The 21,592-nt window shown below is 41.6% G+C and overlaps 1 protein-coding gene across 1 annotated transcript in view; it reads left to right on the top strand.

Moving 5' to 3' along the window:
- Window positions 1-21,592, top strand: part of PREP (prolyl endopeptidase) — a 119,871-nt gene that overhangs the window by 14,628 nt on the left and 83,651 nt on the right. Inside the window, exons 3-6 of the mRNA XM_011282523.3 lie at window positions 10,137-10,270; window positions 11,458-11,588; window positions 14,091-14,300; window positions 19,062-19,183. Of these exons, the coding sequence (XP_011280825.1) occupies window positions 10,137-10,270; window positions 11,458-11,588; window positions 14,091-14,300; window positions 19,062-19,183 (597 nt within the window). The remainder of the gene's footprint in view (window positions 1-10,136; window positions 10,271-11,457; window positions 11,589-14,090; window positions 14,301-19,061; window positions 19,184-21,592) is intronic.

Here is a 21,592-nt window from a genome sequence, read left to right as displayed (position 1 = left end):
ATGGATTCTGGCCAGCTTTAGCAAATAGGGAATTTATGGCAAGGATGAGCCCAGCTCCTGGGGTAGACTGAAGGGCTAGGCTTGGCACAGACAGGAACCAGATAGTTCTAGTGCAGAAATTCCAATTTTCACCCAGCACTGCTAATGGCATAAATGATCTTCACTTTTTCAATTGCCTGCCCCTTGTTTAGTGACTCTCCCAGGAGAGGGAGTTTTGATTGGCCAAACTCCAAATGTGTGCTCACTCCTTGGCCGAACTGTGGTAATGGGAAATTTGGTAGAAGCCCCAGGGACCCTCTTTGGCTTTTGTACCGTCAGGAAGCTACCTGGAATTACTGTCTGCTAAGAAGGGAGGACACTGGAAAGGGAGAATGGATGCCGGCTACCCGAAATGCCACAGGTCTGCTGGCTTCATCCTCTCTCCCTTCTCCGTATGTGTTCGTTCCCTTCCCTGTTCCCTGTCTTTCCTCTCCTATCCAAGCTTACCTGTGTGTCCACTGTGGCAAGCATTAGATCAAACTGGGAGGAGGAACAGACACTGTGTCAAAAGCCAGACAGATGTGGCCTCTGCCGGCATGGAATTTACGTGTTAGCACAGGAGAACCAGCGATTGGGGGTGTGCAAGCCACTTAACCTTCGAGCTGCTAGAGTTCTGTGCTGAAAAGAGGCTCAGACACATCCTGAGTCTCATTTTAGAAAAGCAGACCCCAGACCACTGACAAAATGCTTAACATGCTTGAATACATTTAATAGTGACATCTTGCCTGTGGGCAGTTACTTGACTTTGGTTTTTAATCATCAAATGCTGTTCCTATGAGAAATGGTGTTCCTATGAGAAATGCTGGTCTCAGATATGTTTGGGAAAACCATTGGTAAAGAGCTAACAACTGAAGAACTGAGATAACTCTGACTTCTCCCGGCCTCTCTTCCCCACTGCCCCCAAACTTAGCTGTCTAAAATCCACTCACCACCCCATGCTGCCATTTCCAGGGAACAAAGCACTTAGTCATAAAAACCACCTTCGTTGGGCACTTAGTAAAATATAGGTCTCCAAACTGTAATTCTGGAGCATCTGATTTCAGTAGAAATCTCTGTCTCCCAGATAATTCTTAAGGTCCAGAAAGCTTGGGAAAACTGCCCTAGAGAATGCTTAGACACGGTTAGAGAAAAGTGGTAACACCTTTGATAGTAACACCACTTTCAAGGAGTCAAAGTCCTAGTCGATGCCTCACTGTTGTTTATAGCATCTTTATAAATCGGAGGGACAGTGTTTGTGGTTCTGACGTTTTCATTGGGTGATATCAAGGCAAGTGTTAGAATAAAGACTTGAGGGACTCTCCTACATAGTATTGTACGGCACTGACCATTTCTGTCAGCTGTCTGTTTCATCATACACGTGATTCTTAGGAATTCCAGTTCTGCCTCTATAAAATCTCATGCCTTTCTCCTCTTTCTTTCTTTCTTTCTTTCTTTCTTTCTTTCTTTCTTTCTTTCTTTCTTTCTTTCTTTCTTTCTTTCTTTCTTTCTTTCTTTTTAATTCCTACTGACACTGCTCTGGTTCAGGCATGCATTGCCATTGTGGTAGACATTCAGTAGCTTCCTAACTTGTCTCCCTTCTAGGATTTTCTTTCTACCCTGTTCCCCCCAACAACTAATGGGAACCCTCAGAGATCTTGGAACCTGCATGTTCACGGGAAGGCAGTGGGTAGGATCATTTAATGAGCAGCTTCGGAGGTAGAAAGGCAGGTTTGAATCTTTACGCCACAATTTCATCAGATGTGATGTTGGTCATATTTTTTAACCACTCCAAACTTCAATTTTCTGATTTATAATTTGGAGCAAATTACTCTGTATGGTTGTGGTGAAAATTAAGTGATAATTTTGAACCATGCAGCAAAATGGTGGACACAAGTAAGTGCTTGATAAATGTTTGCCACTGCATTTATTGTAGAGCACTTTAAATAGCATGGAAATTATCTGCTTGATAATTTAGAGCTATGTGGGACAAATTCTTTTGTTGCAATTAATTCTTAGGCTCTTTTCCTCCACTTTCTTTCATGGTTATTGCCCTGTTCAGATCTTTCTTTCTTTTTGGATCGATTTTTATCCTTTGTATTTCCTAGAACATTGCCCACATCATTGAGATTCTAAAATGTACCAGCATGGGGTTAGTGTAATATATCTTATGTCCTCAACTCTACTCTCCCTGTCTGTGGCTATATTTCTTCATCATTTCCAATATTGAGTTTCTGCAACATTTCTCCCCTTTCCTTGATTAGCTTAGCCAGAGCTTTGGTTGAGTCTGTGTTTTCCCTTTTTAAATTTTGTTTTTAAAAGAAGCCATTCGAGGACTTAGAAGTTATACTCTTTTAATTTTCTAGTTAATTTCTTCTCATGTTCTTTTGTTACTTTAAAACTTTGATTTGAATGTTCAGTTTCATTTCACTTTCTCATGTACTGATAAGACACCATTCGTGTAGATACACCTTTCTCAGCTCCGCCCACCAGGACCCGGGCAAACTTTGGGTCATTTCCTCCTCTTCCTAGGCTGCTCATGTTCTACCAGCCTCACCTTGCTCAGCAGATGGCAGGACTCCTGGAAGAGCTGTTAGGATGCCGGATTAGTGGTACTTGAAACCCAAGTCATTCCAGCTCGTGTGAAAAAAGGAGCAAAGTGGCTGTGATTGGCGACCAGGGTGTAAGAGCCTTTAGGCACAGCCTGATCCAGGAGTGCACATGATATTTCCGGAAACCTGTTTCTCTTTGTCTCTCAGTCATCTGCTTTTCTCTGATTGTTTTGTTTTCCAGTAGCCTCTTCCATGTGGTAGGAAAAGACGGGCCTTGTCTCTTTCAGTTTTACTCAGTCCTCATGGTCCCAAATCCCATAAGATAACTTCTGTCTGCCAGTATGCATCCCTGTCCCTGAAAAAGGATTCTGGTGCTTTGCCTGGGTTCATGACTGCTTTATTGACTTGCCTATAGAGAAGAATGGATGGAAAGACTGCTTACAGAAACGGATAGGGGTTTTTTTTGTTTTTTTCACTTTTTTGGTTTTTTTTACATTTACTTATTTTTGAGAGACAGAGAGAGACAGAGCATGAGTGAAGGAGGGGCAGAGAGAGAGGGAGACACAGAATCTGAAGCAGGCTCTAGGCTCTGAGCTATCAGTACAGAGCCTGACAGAGGGCTTGAACCCACGAACCGTGAGATCATGACCTGAGCCGAGGTCGGACACTTAAGCAGCTGAACTACCCAGGTGACCCAATAGGGTTTTCTTATATAAAGAATGTAGAAAGGAGTTAGCATAGCTAGAATACAGACAGAGGTAGCAGTAACGTCATATGACAGATGGTGCAATCTACTGGTACTCAAAAACAGTAAAATCTGATGGAGAGAGAGGGTAAAACACAAACTTCCTGAAAGCATAACTGTCACTTTCCAGACCCAGCTTGTTTATTCGAATGCAGAGCACCTCACCTGTGCCAGACATACCTCAACCGTCACAGTGTGATTGCTGTCCTTCAGGACAAGGCACACCCAGACACCAGCACTGTGTGCATAAGTCACAGAACAAGCCCTTGGACCCAGTGCAAGCCTCATTCTGTATGGGTGTTCTTCCTGGCCCTGGATCAGTCCCTGGATCGAGGGTTGGGGTGCTCAAATGGCCAATAGAAGTCACACACTGTTCCCCAACTCTATCAGTAGGACTTCTCAAGGGTACCAAGATACAGATATCACCTTCAAATGTTTTGCCACATCTCATGAATTTTAACTCTTTAATCGTCTTATTTTTCTTGTTTTCTAAATATTACTGTTGCTGTTTGGATTCTCTTATTGAAAAAAAATAGTTATTTAAGAGAGGATGTGTATGCATTTAACTTCTTCATGATCAGGTTTTTAGTTAGGTTTAGATTTGAACTACTGTCTGTCCTTGCCAGGTTTCTGGTTAGTAGCATGTGCCCCAAAGGACCAAGCCAAATGGAGTTCAAGTTTCAGCTTTGAATGGACTTCCTAGTAGTGACTAGATTTGAGAACAAGACTTGACTGTAAGGTCAAACTGATTTGTCCATATGGGATGGGCATAGGAGGTGGAAAAGAGACCTGGCTGGGATTCTGGAAGGCCCCGCCTGTACTGTTAATCACATGCAGCTGGAAGCTCAGTGTGAGCCTTCCTTGCCTGAGGGCGGACGGTCCCAGAGAGAATAGGTGCACCCACTCTGGGGTTTTAATGTTAAAAGACAAGCCCCATGGAGTTGGGGCTCTTACCACTTGAATTCACTCTTTCTCCTCCTGGGGAATAAGTAAGTAATGGGTTTGTGGGGCCGGGAAAAGAAAGTAGCATTGTGCTTTTACTGTGACCTGAATCCCCTTTTTTTTCTTGGAATTTAAGATTTCCTTTGTTGTCTGAGGTACTGCTAATTATTTAAAAATGTTCAGTGAGTACTGGAAAATATGGGATACTCATTTCTCTCTCTCTCTTTGTATATATTTCTCATATTAGTTTTATAAAGTATATTATTTCCATTCCTTTATAGTCTCAATTTCTAGACCTGTTTCCTGAAGCAGCTGCGTTTAATTTTCTGTTTGGCATGACCTGCCTTCAGTTTGCTGTGTGACTGTCCAAATCTCCGGGCCCTGAGTCCTGGAGCCTCATGGATGAGCTTTACCTTCTTTTTTATAAGGGTATCCCTGCACTTGGAGAGTCATATCTGAATTCTGCCATACTCCCAGCAGTGAGAGGGGACCCACACATGCATCTCCCTCTGGCCTCCAGGAAGCACTCAGCCTCCTCGTGGCTGGGACCGTGTTGTTCTGCCAGACCTTCCTCTGACACCAATCTGTTTTCTTCAGAAGCCCCTGAAAGTTGCTTTAACCAGGTCATATACACGCATGCATATGTCTGTGTGTATAATTTGCAGCAGAAACTCCTCAAATGATGGTGATGGATAGCACCATTCCTAGTTTTTGTTGTTTATTTGGGAAGAGTGGAGGTTGATAGCCGTGTGCAAGTTAATGTCCTACCTAAGACTCCCTCTTGGTCATCTTGACATCTGCCTGCCCCACTCTCTCTCACCCCTGCCTCATCCTGGAAATAGTTTCTCCTTTATTCTCTTGTAGCATTTCCCTTTATCCCTGATTCATCTGTTTAATCTTATGTTAATTGTGGTGTTTTATATATATATAGCTAGTTAGTGAGTAACTGTATGCTTCATTTTTACTCATATATGTATGAGTTATGCTTATTAAAGGATGTGAGGTATTTTGTGGATTAAAATACAGTGCATGTGAGGACAACTTGAAGAAATTCTTTCTGAAGACAGGGTAAAGGAATCTCCAGCTCCCAACCTGAGTGACCCTTTGCCAGCTAGCTCTTCTTTCCTTTTCTTTCATGGTGGTGAGACTTTAAGATGAGCTCCTACCAGGGGCGCCTGTGTGGCTCAGTCCGTTGAGCATCTGACTTCGGCTCAGGTCATGATCTCATGGTCTGTGATTTTGAGCTCCTGTGTCAGGCTCTGTGCTGACAGCTCAGAGCCTAGAGCCTGCTTCAGATTCTGTGTCTCCCCCTCTTTCTACCCCTCCTCCACTCATGCTCTGTCTCTCTCTGTCAAAAATAAATAAACTTAAAAAAAAAAAAAAGATGAGCTCCTACCAGAGTTTTGTGTGCACAGTACAGTATTGTTAACTACAGGCGCAGTGCCATGCAGCACATCTCTAGAATTTACTCCATGTGCATAACTGAAACATTGCCTTGCTGTGGAGCTTTCTAATCTTCAAGGGAAGAGGGAGGTATAAGCCAAGTTTCTTAGTCCCGGGCAGCTATTCAGTGCGTTCACATCCATTCATTGCTATAAAATCCAAACTGTTGATCTTCTTCAGAGGCTCAGCTGCAGGTGTCATTAATGGGCTTTCAGATTCCAGTCACTTGGACAACACTCTGTAATCGACTGTGGACGCCAAAGCTTCTTGAGGAACGAAGAGAATTCTAATTCTCCTCATCCCGCTCCTTTATCATCATGGATGTCCTCCAGTTTTGTTTGTCTCTTCTTGCCTCTTTTCTCCCTTTCCCCCAATTTGTTCTAATTTCTAGACCAAGAAGCCAAACTGTTAAATCCGTAAGTGACCAAGAAGGTTTTTACTGATTAAAATACCAGAAATCATATTGACAGTCTGTAGAACCCTAAATTTCACAAAGCCCCTTTATAGAACATTTGCTGTCTTGAGCATGAGAAGGATTTGCCCAAGTTATAAAGAATTTGAGACTTTGAGGCATTTGACCAGTTTGGTTTTACATGTAGGTCTTTGACTTGGAAGGACATAGTCTTTAAAAACTGCTCTATTTAGAGTAATTGGTTGACTATCATCGGTGGATGGGTGGGGTGACAAAATTGTCGTAATAGTCCTAGAATTATATCATTATTTAGTAGCGTTATACCTGGCATAACAGTCTTATGAACATTTGAAACGAGAAAAGCCAAAGTGTCTGCTTCAGTGTGAGATGGATTCGGTGGCTGCAGTTGTGTCTGTACCACGAGACGTCTAAAAGAAGTGATGCAAGATAGAGGAGCAGTTGAAGAAGACGGTTCCACCTTTCCAAAGCAAAGGAACTGAACACCTGTGTGTCTTGGGCCCACCTTGGTCCTACTAGAGCCTGAATAGGGCCTCGATCAGCCTCAGACAAACACAAACCAGAAGGGTGAGGGACACAGAGCCTGCACAGTGCCCTCCTCAGAGGCCCCTCCGGTGGAAGAAGAGGGGCCAGCCAAGAGCCTCAGCACACTGGGATCCCAGGGTGGGAGCCCCGAGGAGCTAGAGCAGTCTGATGAGGCCCTTCTGGGAAATAGCCATCAAATCCACACACGAGCGTACACGGTGCCCATTTTTCTCTGCGCCCCATCACAGTGGTCGTTCCTGCTTCTTCTGGAGACCAGCCATTTCACTTGGCCTCAGCTCTCCCTGGACCACTGGCCCACCTTCCTGACTTCCAATTTTGCTTCCCTAGTTTGTTCTTCATCCAAAGCAAGGGCAGATGTTTCAAAAGATAAGCCAGATTTTGTAACTACCTCCTTTCCCAGTCATAGCTTGTTTGCCCCTAGAATGAAGATTCAAACTTCATAACTGCCGCCGGGTGCCGCGTGATGAGGTGCCGCACGATCAGCTCCCGCCTGGGTCTTTGCTCCCTGTCACTCATTCCCAGCCTCACTGCCCTCCCTGCTCTCCTTCACACCTGGGAGCTCCCATCTCCCAGGGTCCCACACTTGCCATTCCTTGGCCTGGAGCACTTCTCCCGTCTTTGCATGGCTGCTCCCTGTCGCCTAGCCTACCTTAATTCAGAACCGCCTCAGAAGGGCCTCCCTGGCCACCCTCCCTCCTCCTTCCCAGTGCTTCCCAGGCTCTGTGGTGAAGGACTGGTTTTTAAATTTCCAAACCGGTATGGATTGATATTTTTGTAAAACATAGCAGAGATGGCACAGCGATGTCACATTGCTCACAGCACTCCCTCTCAGGCTCTGTCCTGGCCTCATCCCGGGCAGGTGGCATACAGTTCAGGACCAGCACAGGCTGCAGATGCTCATGATTACCCTGCGTGTGGCCTTCGGACTAACCATTCTCTGTAACCCTCTGGCTTGTGTATTGTCTCCCCCAGTACAGTGTTAGCGCCACGAAGGCAGGGAGCTTGTCCTGGACTTGTCACCTCTCCATCCACAATGCCAAGATCAGTGCTGATGCACATGAGGTTTTTCTTAAGTCCTTTCCGATGCTCCAGGACCCTGACGTGCCTGTCCAGCCCCACCTAACACAGGCAGGGGGAAAATCATAGGAGGCCTGGCTTCCTTTCTCCCCCGGGTGTCTGCTCTTACTCATCCCACATCCGGAATCAGGCATGGAGCCGGCCTCAGCCTCTCCTACTGTGGCTGGAATAGAGTACAGGTGGCCCTTGAACAAGGTAGGAGATAGAGGTGCCAACCCCCCGTGAGGTCGAAAATTCCCTTATAACTTTTGACTCCCCCAAACTTTACCTATAGCCCACTGTCGACTGGAAGCCTTACTGATAACATAAACAGTCAATTAACATGTATTTTGTGTGTTTTTTGTATTATGTACTGTGTTCTTATACTATCGTGAGCTAGAGGAAAGAAAATGTTACAGAGAAAGTCATAAGGAAGAGAAAATACATTTATAGTACTGTAAAAAATCCACAAATAAGTGGACCTGCCTGGCTCAAGCCCATGTAGCTCAAGGGTCAACTGTAATTCTGCTTGAGTGCTCTTGCTAATTCACTGTTCACCTTGACCGGGTGACTTCAATACTGCATGCCTCAGTTTCCGTGTCTGTAAAGTAGACAAGGCATTTCCTTCCATCATGAAATCAGTAATGCTCTTGCACACACTTTGTGATCTCCACAGTCCTGCCCCTGAGTGGCTTTGCGGCTGTACACTGATATTGTAACCAAAATAAAAGCCCGTTTCCTCTTTGACACTCTTTTTAATGAGGCGCAGTGGAATCAGCAAACTTCTTCTATAAAGGACTATGTATTAAATGGTTCAGATGTTGAGAGCCACATAGGCCTCTGTTGGGTTGTTTTTGTTTTCCGACTCTTTAAAAGTATAGAAACTATCGTTAGCTTAAGTGCCGTAGGAAGGCAGGCCAGGGTGAATTGCCAGTTCCTTGGCAATAAGCATTTGGCATTATATTTCTTTGAGACTCAATACATTTTGTTTTCTGTTTGAATGAAATAAGAAATGTGACCCATAACAGGTTTTTTTTTTTTTTTTAATGTTTATTTACTTTTGAGAGAGAGAGGGAGAGAGGGCGAGCAGGGGAGGGACAGAGAGGGGGAGACAGAAGATCCAGAGCAGGCTCTGTGCTGACAGCCGAGAGCCCAGGGTGGGGCTTGAATTCACGAACTGCAAGATCATGACCTGAGCCAAGTCAGATGCTCGACAGACTGAGCCACCCAGGTACCCCCATAACAGTTTTTTTTTCTTGAATGGATCATCTTGCAAAAAGGGTTGTTCATTATTTCAGTCCTGCTTTCTACTCTTTCTCTCATATTCTCAAGCACATTATAAATATCAGTGAATTTTAGAACAGCTTTCTCTGAACACAGAATCATGGTTTTCCAGAGCACAGTTGGTGGTTATTGTAGGAGATCCCATTTGAAGACCATTTTGAGTTAGGGTGGGCCCTTGGACCTTGATGATCCATCCAAAAGTAGAGGCCAATGATAGCGCATTTTCATCTGTCATTCAAAATATATTATGTTCTTAATTTCCTGAAGTTTTCTTCTGAGAACTTACCTGTTTGTAAACATCAGATTGAACCTTCAACTGAATTTAGAGCTAATATATTTATTCTTGTTTCATTTCTTACTAATAGCCAGAGGTGAATATTCTGAGTCTGAGTTTTCATAGTATGAAGAACTTTCTAATTGCTTACTTACAAACAGGGTAGGCTTGGGTATAGTTGATCTGTTGTGAAACCTGCCCCTTGCCCTGCCTTTGCTGCCAGGGTCCCCTGACTTCCTGCAGACCATTTCTTGCCCTTCTTACAAACTGTTTTTGTTGATATTCTTATCTAATGCCACCCATTCTCCAATTTTTAAAGAATATTCTTCAGTTTCAAATTTTAACAAGGTTCTCTGAAGTTGACAAGGTAGGAGGCCTTAGGAAGACAGCATAGGCAAAAGCAAAATTGGTAAAATAGCACCTTTGTATATGTTTCTTTAATTCTGATGGTTTGTGGGATCTCAGACTACTGACTAGGAAGGCTGGCACCTTGGCAGCGTGTGAACGTAGTCGATTGACTGCATGATCTTAGTACAGCAGACTGTGTTTATTAAGGGAACAGATTCAAGAGTAAACTCTGCCCCTACCTGGCTGTCTGATGTTGGGCAGCTTTTCATCTACTCTGAAACTCAGTTTTCTCCTCTGTAAAGTTGGGCTGATAATAGAGCCTTCTCCATAAGATAATTGTGAGTTCTAAATGAGTTAACAGTATGTAGTTAGTGCCATGAAAGGACTAGTTATCATTTATTGAGGGAAAAATATGCTTTCATGGATATATATCAGTGGATAAAATTCCATATGGAAAATTTTATGTCTGACTTGCTTTTTCCATTTAAATTTTCTCTATAGGCTTTTGTTGAGGCCCAGAACAAGATTACTGTTCCATTTCTTGAACAATGTCCTATCAGAGGTTTATACAAAGAGAGAATGACTGAACTGTATGATTATCCCAAGTATAGTTGCCACTTCAAGAAAGGAAAACGGTATGTGAGGTTGCTTTTATTTTTCTTTTTACTTGTCTAATTGAATGCTTTCTTTAAATCTTGAAATACAAATTCTAAATAACTTGCCATTGATGGAATTAATTCACTCTCAAGTCAAATCATTTCTGTGCTTGAGTATGAGAATAAAAACTTTTGGTCTGTTGTCCATATTCTTAAAATTATAATTAAGAAATTTAGTAGAGATACTTCCTAGGGAAAAAAATCTAGATTATAGGAAGTTATTGTTGTCTTATGGCTAGTAATTGGTGAGATAGGATGATTTGCAGACGGCAATGGAGATGTGTTTGCCTCTAAGATTCCCTTTGGCTTTTACTGCTAGAAAGGATTTTATTGTATGGGTGTCTTTCACCCAGGAATGGAAATGGCCAGGAGGCGGCACCTATCACTAATTCACCTCTCTTGTTCCTCTCCCTTTCACACCTACTTAGACATATTCTCTTGTTCTTTTTTTTAAGTCTCTGGAACCATCATCATAAATTTATTGAGAATTTCTTAGACCCCCCCCTCCGCCGCCTTCACACATGTGCACAAGCACGCGCGCACACACACACACACACACACACACACACACACATCAGCAAAGTACCGTCTACATGCCCCTCTGCCGCTTGTTTTTGTAAATAAAATTGAAATGGCACACAGACCTGTCCATTCATTTACATATTATCCATAGCTGCTTTTGTACAACTACAGAATTGAGTAGCAGCAGCAGAGACTCTATGGCACACAAAGCCTAAAACATTTGCAGTTTTGCCCAGTACAGAAAGGGTTTGTCCACCCCTGCCCTAGCAGCTTGCCGAGGGAAGGATCCAGCATTTCATTTTAGAAAACCTGTGTTCTTTTCCATTGAAAAGAAAAAAAATTACTGCTTTCTTTGATTATCAGTTTTCATTTTAGCAAATGAAGCAGGCTTTATTTGTTCCCACTTAGTTAATATGCAGAATTATGATAAATTATTTGAGTACCTAAAACAATTCAGATAACTAACTCTAGGCACAGGGAGGTGGTGGGACCTTCCATCCTAGTCCCCACGTACATATGTCTCTGGCATAGCCCATTTGCAATTGAACCCTTGTGTGTTGTTTTTCTTTTTGCTTGTGTGTATTTGATTGTACCCCACAAGTGGAAAACTCTACCGCTAAATAAAGACCATCTCTGTCCCCCAGGTATTTCTATTTTTACAATACAGGTTTGCAGAACCAGCGAGTATTATACGTACAGGATTCCTTAGAAGGTGAAGCCAGAGTGTTCCTCGACCCCAACATACTCTCTGATGATGGCACGGTGGCTCTCCGAGGTGAGTGCTACACAGCCAAGCCCACAGGAGTCCCAGGGCCCTCACTCACGGCTCTGACGTTGCTGCAGTCCCCTCACCTCTGAAATACCAGACGGGATGGACCATATTGTGCAACAGATGCACATGCAGTATCAGGAAAGCTAATTTTTGCACAGTATCTTTGGAATACATGAGTAGCCACGTGTTTTGGTGGCATGAAGCAGAACTGGAGAATAATTCACACTGGACCCAAATTAGCTTCCAGGGCTTCTGAGATATTTAAGTACCAACATCATTGCTTCTAACATCCCTGAGACCTATCTGTGTTTAGAAAAAAAAATCTTCTGTAAGTAATTTAAGCTCTACGAAGAATGTTCCGACTATAAATATAAAATAGGAAAGAATATTTACAAGATCTCTTTCCTTGGTGGGGAGGAAGTGATCAGAGTTTTAAACTTTAGCTGTCAGTATTTTAGAATTAAAAGTAAAAAAAAAAAAAAAACACAGTCTTGTAGAAATTAGACCGGTTGATACCCTGTTGCCTGAAGATGCAAGTTTAAAACCCAAATCATTAAGTTTGGCCTGTAGTGACCACATGTCTCCTCAATAACTCCACCCCAAGATAACCTCCACAGTCCATAACCATTACTGTTGGTTTGTGCCACGAGCACTGGTTCTAAGGAAGGAAGTTGGTTCTTCTCTGGTTCTATGCTTTAATAGTTGTATACTCTGGGAATCATCTCTCGTTGGTATCCTAGATCTTAATGAAGTTGGCTCAGCATTTCCCTGACTGTTCCCTGCAGTTCCCTGGCTGTAGCATCCTCTGTTTTATAGAGAAAGCACAGGTGGGGGTTCAGCCTGCGGAATTGAGCAATTGGAACACGGTCGTCCTGTAATCGATTAGGTGGGAATCAAAAGGCCCTGTTGTAGCAGCGCTTTGGGAAGACCCTTCTGTGGAGCCACTCAGCCACTTCATGGGTCTTCCCCTCTTCTTCCTAAATAGGCTGTGTATGTAAATGATGGTCCTTTACCTAACTCGTGTTGAAAGTAATCAGTATTGAAACTAAGATGCCAGCCAGCTAACCAAAAATATCCTCCCGTGAATTTGAGCTTGCACTTGTAAATGAAGTTAATACACTGGTTCGGTATGTAAGAACATATCCTGTGTAGGATATCATTTAATTTTAACTAAAGTCTGTCTTGTAACTCATCCAGAAGAACTTCATTGTAGGAGAGTCTCTGAAAATTCTTTCCAGTAACATTTTAATGGAATGCCTGCCATATACAGGTCCTGATAGATGAAAAGGGAAATTAGACATGGGACCTGGCCTCAGTCTTCAAGTTTTCTGAAAATGATATTATAGGGAGGTTACAGTGTGGGTAAACATACTGATTGTTTTGATAGCATGTGATTTTTTTATACATTTCAAATCAATTATTTAAATTTTTCCTGAAAAATTTCATTATATAGAAATAATTTATATAGAGTAAGAAGTATTTTCTCTCCATCACCTTCTAGACTCTTCTCTGTATTTATATAGAGATGAGCTTGCATACTTCATAGGAATCAAAAATGATTAATAAGGAGATTTTGTGAAATTTTAAACTTATTTACCACTAATAGAAATTCCATGTCAAATAGTAGGGCAGTTCTGAAAATAGTTGAGTTTCTGAGGATTAATTTTCAATCCCTAGTAAAGTTTAGCAAACATTGTAAGAGGAAATCTCTAGTGTCAGTATCTGGTAACAAATGCTATCTATACCTACTTTATATTTATAAAAGCTGATATAAACATATAAAATTTCTCAACACATATTCTGTAGTGATTAGAACATTCTGTCATGGACTTAAAGAATTGGACATGCGTAACAGTTCATAAATGGTGTTGCTTTTTCTTTTTCACAGTCACTTTTGGAATATGCACTGTGTGAGCCTTCATTGCAACCCTTGGGCTTTATTTACCCGGGCTTGTGCTGGTCAGATGGTGTGGACGTTAATCCTTGAGTGCCAGCAATGCTCAGAAAATGAGGTTGTAAAGAGTGATTTCAAATAGTTTGGAATCCATTCCAAAAATTACTTAATGGCTTCCGTTTCGTTCTGTTACATGCTACGTGTCATAATCCAGTCAATACTCTAAAAGTAGTTTCCTTATTCTTTTTCCCCTTCCTCTTTAGAGTATAAATAAAATATGTTGAAAGTCTCAGATGAGCTCTGCTTTTAACCGAATTGCTTACTGAATTATAGAAATATAAACAATGAAAGTATCTTAGTGGTCATATAATTCAAGATGTCATTTTACAGGTTAAAAAAACTAAGACCCAGAGGGGTTCGGACACTTGTCCAAGCTCGTAAGGCGAATCCCTGTAAGGCCTGGGCTCAGCCCTCTGGGTTCCTCACTGCAGGTTTCCTGCTCCTTCTGTTGCACATCTGGCAGAGAACGTTGTCAGACAGCACGGAGGGCAGTGGGCAGGGCTAGGGGTTGTGTCCCCAAGTTCACTGAGGATTTATCCTGTGTCCCATAGGCTATGCATTCAGTGAAGATGGTGAATATTTTGCCTATGGTCTGAGTGCCAGCGGCTCAGACTGGGTGACGATCAAGTTCATGAAAGTTGATGGTGCCAAAGAGCTTCCAGATGTGCTTGAGAGAGTCAAGTTCAGCTGTATGGCATGGACCCATGATGGGAAGGGGATGTTCTACAACTCATATCCCCAACAGGATGGAAAAAGTGATGGTAAGTTAAGGTATCAGGTGAAGCACCTTTCTCGTGAAATAGAAGTGTGACTTCATATGACTTTAAAAGCTAAACCTACATAGAAGTTGTTTGGTGTAGAACCCAGTTTCCTCAAAGGATGTTGTATCAGTTGTGTAACAGACTGCCCCAAAACTTAGTGGCTCAGAATAATAACCATGTTTGGGTTTGTTTGTTTGTTTGTTTGTTTGTTTGTTTTTGCTTGTGAGCCTGTGAGTTGGCCAGGCAGTTCTGCTGGATTAGCTGAGTTCTGTCATGTTTCCATGTTCGGCTGTGGATCATTTGGCTGATCTCGGCTTGGCTGTTTCCCGTGTCGGGGCCTGGGTTCTGATCTATGTGGTCTCTCATCCTCCAGCAGGCTAGCCACTTGGTTTGCATGGCAGCTTAGCAGGATTCCAAGAGGGAGAGCCAAAAGGCACAAGCCTCTTTGATGCCTAGGTTTGCTACTGGCACTGCATCATGTTGCTGCATTCTGTTGGCCAAAGCAAGTCATGGGGCCAGCAGCTCCAGTTCAAGGGGTGGAGAAACAGACATAAGGACCCATGACAAACGGAGCCATTATTGCAATCAGTCCTTTACAGATGTGTTATATCTCCCAAGGAGTCATGGAGAAGATGGATCTTTTTTGTTTTCTACAAAACCAATTTATTTAATGACGTTGAGTGATTATGAAATTTTCCTACTGTGGTGATCGTATCTCTTCCTCTGATCAGAAGTTATGGGTCACCTGGTTGATGTATCGTGACATTTTCCTCCTTGTTAACTTGCAGGACATACCTTTGTTCTTCTTTTCACTTGCACAAAGATCCTATTGTGTTCAAGTAGTCTATTTTCTTTCCCCCTTTACTCTTCACCTCCCAGATAGAAAGGGCCAGGTACCTTGAACCTTGCTGATACAAGCTTTCAACACCACCTTCTTCATGCTCTACCATCTCTGGCATGGAGTGTTTTCCTGTTGTCTTGGTTGCTCTTTACAGGTGGGAGACCAAAAAAGTATTTCACTGGCCATTTCTTGTTAGAGAACAATGTTTGTGAAAAACATGAAAATTATTATTTAGGCTCAGCTTTCAGTGGCAAAAATAGTGAAGATTAGTTATTGTGATTGATTTCAGAAAGGTACCATCTTTTGCCAGCTGTAATTTGCTGCCCTCTTGTCACGAGGACCTCAACGGCCACTCAGGTTGTGATGGAGGGACTTACAATGAGGCTAAACAATTCTGACCATGTGCTTCCTGGGAAAGCTATGGAAAGTCACCAAGTTCTGTACAACTTTCTTTTATATTATGGTATTACCTTTTTCATTGTCCTGAAAGCTTGGTGCCTTTTCATAATGAAAAAAAGAATCGTTCAGTCTCACAACAGCCTCCAAAGCCAGCAGATATGTGTGAATTACTTCCAGAGTGATGCCCAACCAAAACTTAAAAAGACAAAAAAAAGTCTTTACCTTCTAGAGCATTTTTAGGTTCACAGCAGAACTGAGGAGGAAGTGCAGAGATTTCCCGTACCTCCCCTGTCCCCACATGCAGAGCCTCCCCTATTATCAACATCCCTCTCCAGACGAGGTAAGATTGATGAGCCTCCATTGATACATCATACTCTCCCAGAGTCCAGGGTTTACATTACAGCTCACTCTTCATGTTGTATATTCCGTAGGTTTAGACAAATGTAAAATGTGATTGATTAATCATATGTATGCTACTTGATATCTATCTACCATTGTAGTGTCAGTTTTACCAGCCTCATAATGCTGTATTCCACCTATTCACCTCCCTCTCCACTGGCCTCTGGCAACCACTCATCATCTTTCTTTTTTTAATGTTTATGTATTTATTTTGAGAGAGGGAGAGAGAGAGCAAGTGAGCAAGCGGAGAAGGGGCAGAGAGAGAGTAAGAGAGAGAGAATCCCAAACAGGCTCTGCGCTGTCAGCACAAAGCCCGAGGCCAGGCTCAACCCCATGACCATGAGACCATGACTGAGCCAAAATCAAGAGCCAGACACCCACCGAGTGAGCCACCCAGGCGCCCCAACCACTAATCTTTCTACTGTCTCCATAGCTTTGCCTTGTCCAGAATGTCACATAGTTGGAATCGTACACTATGTAGCCTTTTTAGATTGGCTTCTTTCACTTGGTAATATGCATTTAAGTTGTCTCCATGTCTTTTCATAGCTTGATAATTAATTTCTTTTTAGCACTGGATAGTATTCCACTGTCTGAATGTAACACAGTTTATTTATCCATTCCTATTGAAGGGTATCTTGGTACCTTCCAAGTTTGGGCAGTTACAAATAAAGCTGCTATAAACATCTGTGTGCAGGTTTTGTGTGGACATAAATTTTCAAATACTTTCAGTAAATACCAAAGAGTGATTGCTGGATTGTATTGGAAGAATATGTTTCGTTTTGTAAGAAACTGTGAAACTGTCTTCCAAAGTGGCTGCACTAGTTTGCATTCCCCCAGCAATGAATCAGAGTTCCTGTTTTTCCACATCCTCACCAGCATTTGGTGTTGCTGTTGTTATGGATTTTGTCTGTTCTGGGCGGGGGAGTGTGGAGTATAGTTTCATATTATTGTGTGAATTTGCATTTCCTTGGTGACCTATGATGTGGACCATCTTTTGATATGCTTCTTTGCTATCTGCATTCCTTTTTTTTAAATTTTTTTAATGTTTATTTTTGAGAGAGGGAGAGAGACCATGTGCAAGCGGGGAAGGGGCAGAGAGAGAGGGAGACACAGAATCCAAAGCAGGTTCCAGGCTCTGAGCTGTCAGCACAGAGCCCGACGTGGGGCTCAAACCCACAAACTGTTAGATTGTGTCCTCAACCAAAGTCGGATTCTTAACTGACTGAGCCACCCAGGCACCCTCGCATATCTTCTTTAGTGAGGTTTGTGTTAAGATCTTTGGCCCATTTTTTGATAGGATTGTTTCTTTTCTTATTTTTGAGTTTCAAGAGTTCTGTGTAAAATTTGGGTAATAGTCCTTTTACCAGATGTGTGTTTCACAGATATTTTCTCCCATCTGTGACATGTCTTACTCTCTTGACAGCGTCTTTTACAGAGTAGAACTTTTTTATTTTAATGAAATCCAGCTTATTGGTTCTTTCTTTCATGGATGGTACCTTTGGCATAGTATCTAAAAAGTCCTTGCCAAACCAGAGGTCGTCTAGATTTTCTTCCATGTTATCTTTTAGGGGTTTTATAGTTCTGCATTTATGTTTAGATTTGTGATCCAACTTGAATTCTCTCTTGTGAAGGGTGTGAGGTCTGTGTCTGGATTCATTTTTTCCACATAGATGTCTAGTTGTTCCAGCACCATATGTTGAGAAGGCCATCTTTGCTCCATTGTGTTACCTTGGCTCCTTTGTCAAAGATCAGTTGACTGTATTTATGTAGGTCTGTTTCTAGGCTCTTTACTCTGTTCCATTGATTTATCTGTTCTTTTGCCAGTACCACACTGTTTCAGTAAATCTTGAAGTCAGGTAGTGTCAGCCTCCAACTTTGTTCTTTGCCTTCAATACTGTGTTGGCCGTTCTGGGTTTTTTGCCTCTCCGCGTGAACTTAAGGACCAACTCATCGGTATCCACAAAATAACTTGCTGGGACTTTTATTGGAATTAAATTGAATCTGTAGGCCAAGTGAGGAAGAATTGACATGACAGTATTCCTATCCATAAACATGGATCATCTCTCCCTTTATTTAGTTCTTTTTTGATTTCTTTTATCAGTTTTGTAGTGTTTCTCATATAAGTCTTAATACATATTTTGTTAGATTTGTACTTAAGCATTTTATTTTAGGGGGTATTAATGTAAATGGTAATGTGTTTAAAAAAATTTTTTTGTTGAGGTATAATTGACATATTTTATGTATACAACCTAATGATTCAATATTTGTATATATTATGAAATGATGATCATTTAAATCTAGTTAACATGTATCACATCACCATACATAATTATAAAATTCTGTTTCTTGTGATGGGAACTTTTCTTTTTTTTTAAGTTTATTTATTTATTTTGAGAGAGACAGAGACAGCGTGAGCAGAGAAGGGAGACTGAGGGAGAGAGAGAAGCCCAAGCAGGCTCACACTGCCAGCCCAGAGCCCGATGGGGGCCTGACTCACGAAACCTGAGATCGTGACCTGAGCCAAAACTGAGAGTCAGATGCTTGACCAACTGAGCCACCCAGGCACCCTGTGATGAGAACTTTAACCTGTCCTCTCTTAGCAACTTTTAAATATACAATACAGTACTACTATTACTAACTATGGTCCCATGGTGTATATTATGTCCCTAATTGTGTTGTGTTTTTAACTTCAAATTCCACTATTCATTCTTGGTGTATAAGAAAGCAATTAAGTTTTACATGTTAACTTTGTATCCTGTGACCAGATAAGTAAGTTTTTAAATATTTCTAGCATTGTACAATACCAGTGGAATAGATTTTCTTAAAATTGTCAACTGCCGGGTCGCCTGGGTGGCTCAGTCGGTTGAGCATCCAACTTCAGCTCAGGTCACGATCTCGCAGTCCGTGAGTTCGAGCCCCGCGTCAGGCTCTGGGCTGATGGCTCAGAGCCTGGAGCCTGCTTCCGATTCTGTGTCTCCCTCTCTCTCTGCCCCTCCCCCGTTCATGCTCTGTCTCTGTCTCAAAAATAAGTAAAACGTTAAAAAAAAAATTAAAAAAAATAAAATAAAATAAAATAAAATTGTCAACTGCCACTTCAGTGTATACATTTTTACCTTCTTCAGGTACAGAGACATCCACCAATCTCCACCAAAAACTCTGTTACCACGTGTTGGGGACTGATCAGTCAGAAGATATTTTGTGTGCTGAGTTTCCTGATGAGCCCAAATGGATGGGTGGAGCTGAGGTATTGTGCTACTGTGAAATTGCCCCGCAAAAATGATGTCACATGAATTGTATATATAAATATTCTTGTGTGATCCTTGTGGATAAGTCCTGTGAGTGAATATTCTCTTAAAAATATCGGTATTCAAACTGACTTTTAGTTTTGAAAGTGATAAACCTTTTAACTGCAACCTCCACAGAAAACTTTAATACCATACCTGCTTATGGTGGAAAATGTAATAGTACAGAATCAGAATCACATAAAGCAAAACACGAACATTTTGAAATTCGGAATCTTATTTCTCAGAGGCGAGGAGAATATCCTTCCAAACATTTTCTTTGTTTAAGTGAGAATGTGGGGAGCAAGAGTGTGTGTGTTTTCCTTTTTACACAGCTTGCCTCTTCATATTTTATTCACCTTTTACATTAAAATGTATATTTTTGGACATTTTCCCATCATATATATAGATAGTTCATGTATACCTTGGGGGTCTTGACCATAATCAACTGTACTGAAGTTTGTGAAGTTACTGGCGTAGATTTTACTCTGTATGTTGAGAATCAACTATGGAAAAACTTAGAGGTGCTTGGAGTAAAAATGTAACTCTTGTTAGTTCATTTCCGGATACTGAGAAATATTTTTTAAATGAAAAAAAGCATTCTAAATGTTTTGATATAGGTGGGCTGTCGGCCCATTTTTAATGGGAGTGAGAAATCCACTAGGAAGTCTTTAGCTCATGGAACCACTTACCTTTTTTGGTAAAAAAGGAACATTTTATATTTAAACTTCAGCCTATGGGTCTGATTGACTAGGGGGTAGAATAGGAATCCACAGTATTTGAGCTCATGTGCATTGATACACCTTATTCCAAGTTGTCCTTACATTTATTTATTTTGTTTCCGTAGACCAGGGGTTGCCAAACTATTGCCTGCCTTCAGGCCAAACCTGGCCTCCTGCTGGCTTTTGTAAATAAAATTTTTGAGGAACACAGGGAACACAGCCACACCATTTCTTTACGTACTGTCTGTGGCTGCTTTCAGACGTCAGTAGCAGAGATGAGTAGTTGCCACAAAAGACCCATGACCCACAAAGCTGGGAACACTTTCTGGCCCTTCATAGGAGAAAAAAACCACAAAACTTGTCAGACTTTTTTTTTTTTTTTAATTTTTTTTTTTCAACGTTTATTTATTTTTGGAACAGAGAGAGACAGAGCATGAACGGGGGAGGGGCAGCGAGAGAGGGAGACACAGAATCGGAAACAGGCTCCAGGCTCCGAGCCATCAGCCCAGAGCCCGACGCGGGGCTTGAACTCACGGACCGCGAGATAGTGACCTGGCTGAAGTCGGACGCTTAACCGACTGCACCACCCAGGCACCCCAGAACTTGTCAGACTTTAATGCAGTGTGTTAAAAGTGAATTTCTAGGACTTACATTCTCTGAGACTGTGTCCTTTTTTCATGCTTTTTCTTTCTCACTTAAGTGCCGCCTCCCATGAGCTTTCCGTCTGTAGTTGCTGTTGTCATTTTTCTCACCTATTTGTTTTTAATGGCTTTTCTGACTCTATGTGGAGATTGCTTCTACTCTTTTCTTCTTAGTTCAGCTTCTCCTCCTGCATAAGTCTTCTAGTTACTATGGATAATAGGTGTTTGTTTATAAAATAATACACATCTTTACTGTCATCCAGGTGTAACAATTAGGGAGATAAATATGCTGCCCCAAAACATTTTAATGTCAGTTCATGTGTTTCTTTTTACCTTTTGTGGGGGGGAAGGTATTGATGGGGAAAACTTAAAATAGTATATTTTAATAATCAGTTTTATTCCCTCTGAATTCTTCATAAAATCAAAGACATACTCTTCTAGAGAAATTCTTATGCTTCAAAGCTAATAATTTCATTACAGCAGAACTGTTTTAATTAAAGTAATCTTATTTGGTTGATACAGTAACATGGGTACTGGAAATAAATGCCAGAATATTTATATGATTTAGCATAGTGGTCTAAAAGAAAGCAAACTTCATAGTAAAATACACGTGCAACTCAAGTTGCTTCGATCTCTCTTAGCATTTGGATGAAGCAGTTAGGTTCTTTTTTTTACTTTTTTTTAAAGTTTATTTATTTTGAGAGAGAGAGAGTGCGTAAGCAGGGGAGGGGCAGAGAGAGAATCCACACCATCAGCATGGAGCCCGATCTCACAAACTGTGAGATCATGACCTGAGCTGAGATCAACCCTCAGACTTTTAACCAACTGAGCCACCCAGGTGCCCCAATTTTTTTTTTTACTTAAAAAAAAATTGTGGTAAAATAGACATAACAAAATTTACTAGTTTAATCAATTTTTTAAAGTTTATTTATTTTTGAGAGAGAGACAGAGAGAGACAGAACTCAAAGCAGACTCCAGGCTCTAAGCTGTCAGCACAGAGCCCGAGGCG

This window comes from Felis catus, chromosome B2 (assembly GCF_018350175.1).
Source record: "Felis catus isolate Fca126 chromosome B2, F.catus_Fca126_mat1.0, whole genome shotgun sequence".
Classification (NCBI taxonomy): Eukaryota; Metazoa; Chordata; class Mammalia; order Carnivora; family Felidae; genus Felis; species Felis catus.
This window is presented reverse-complemented; position numbering and strand designations above follow the sequence as displayed.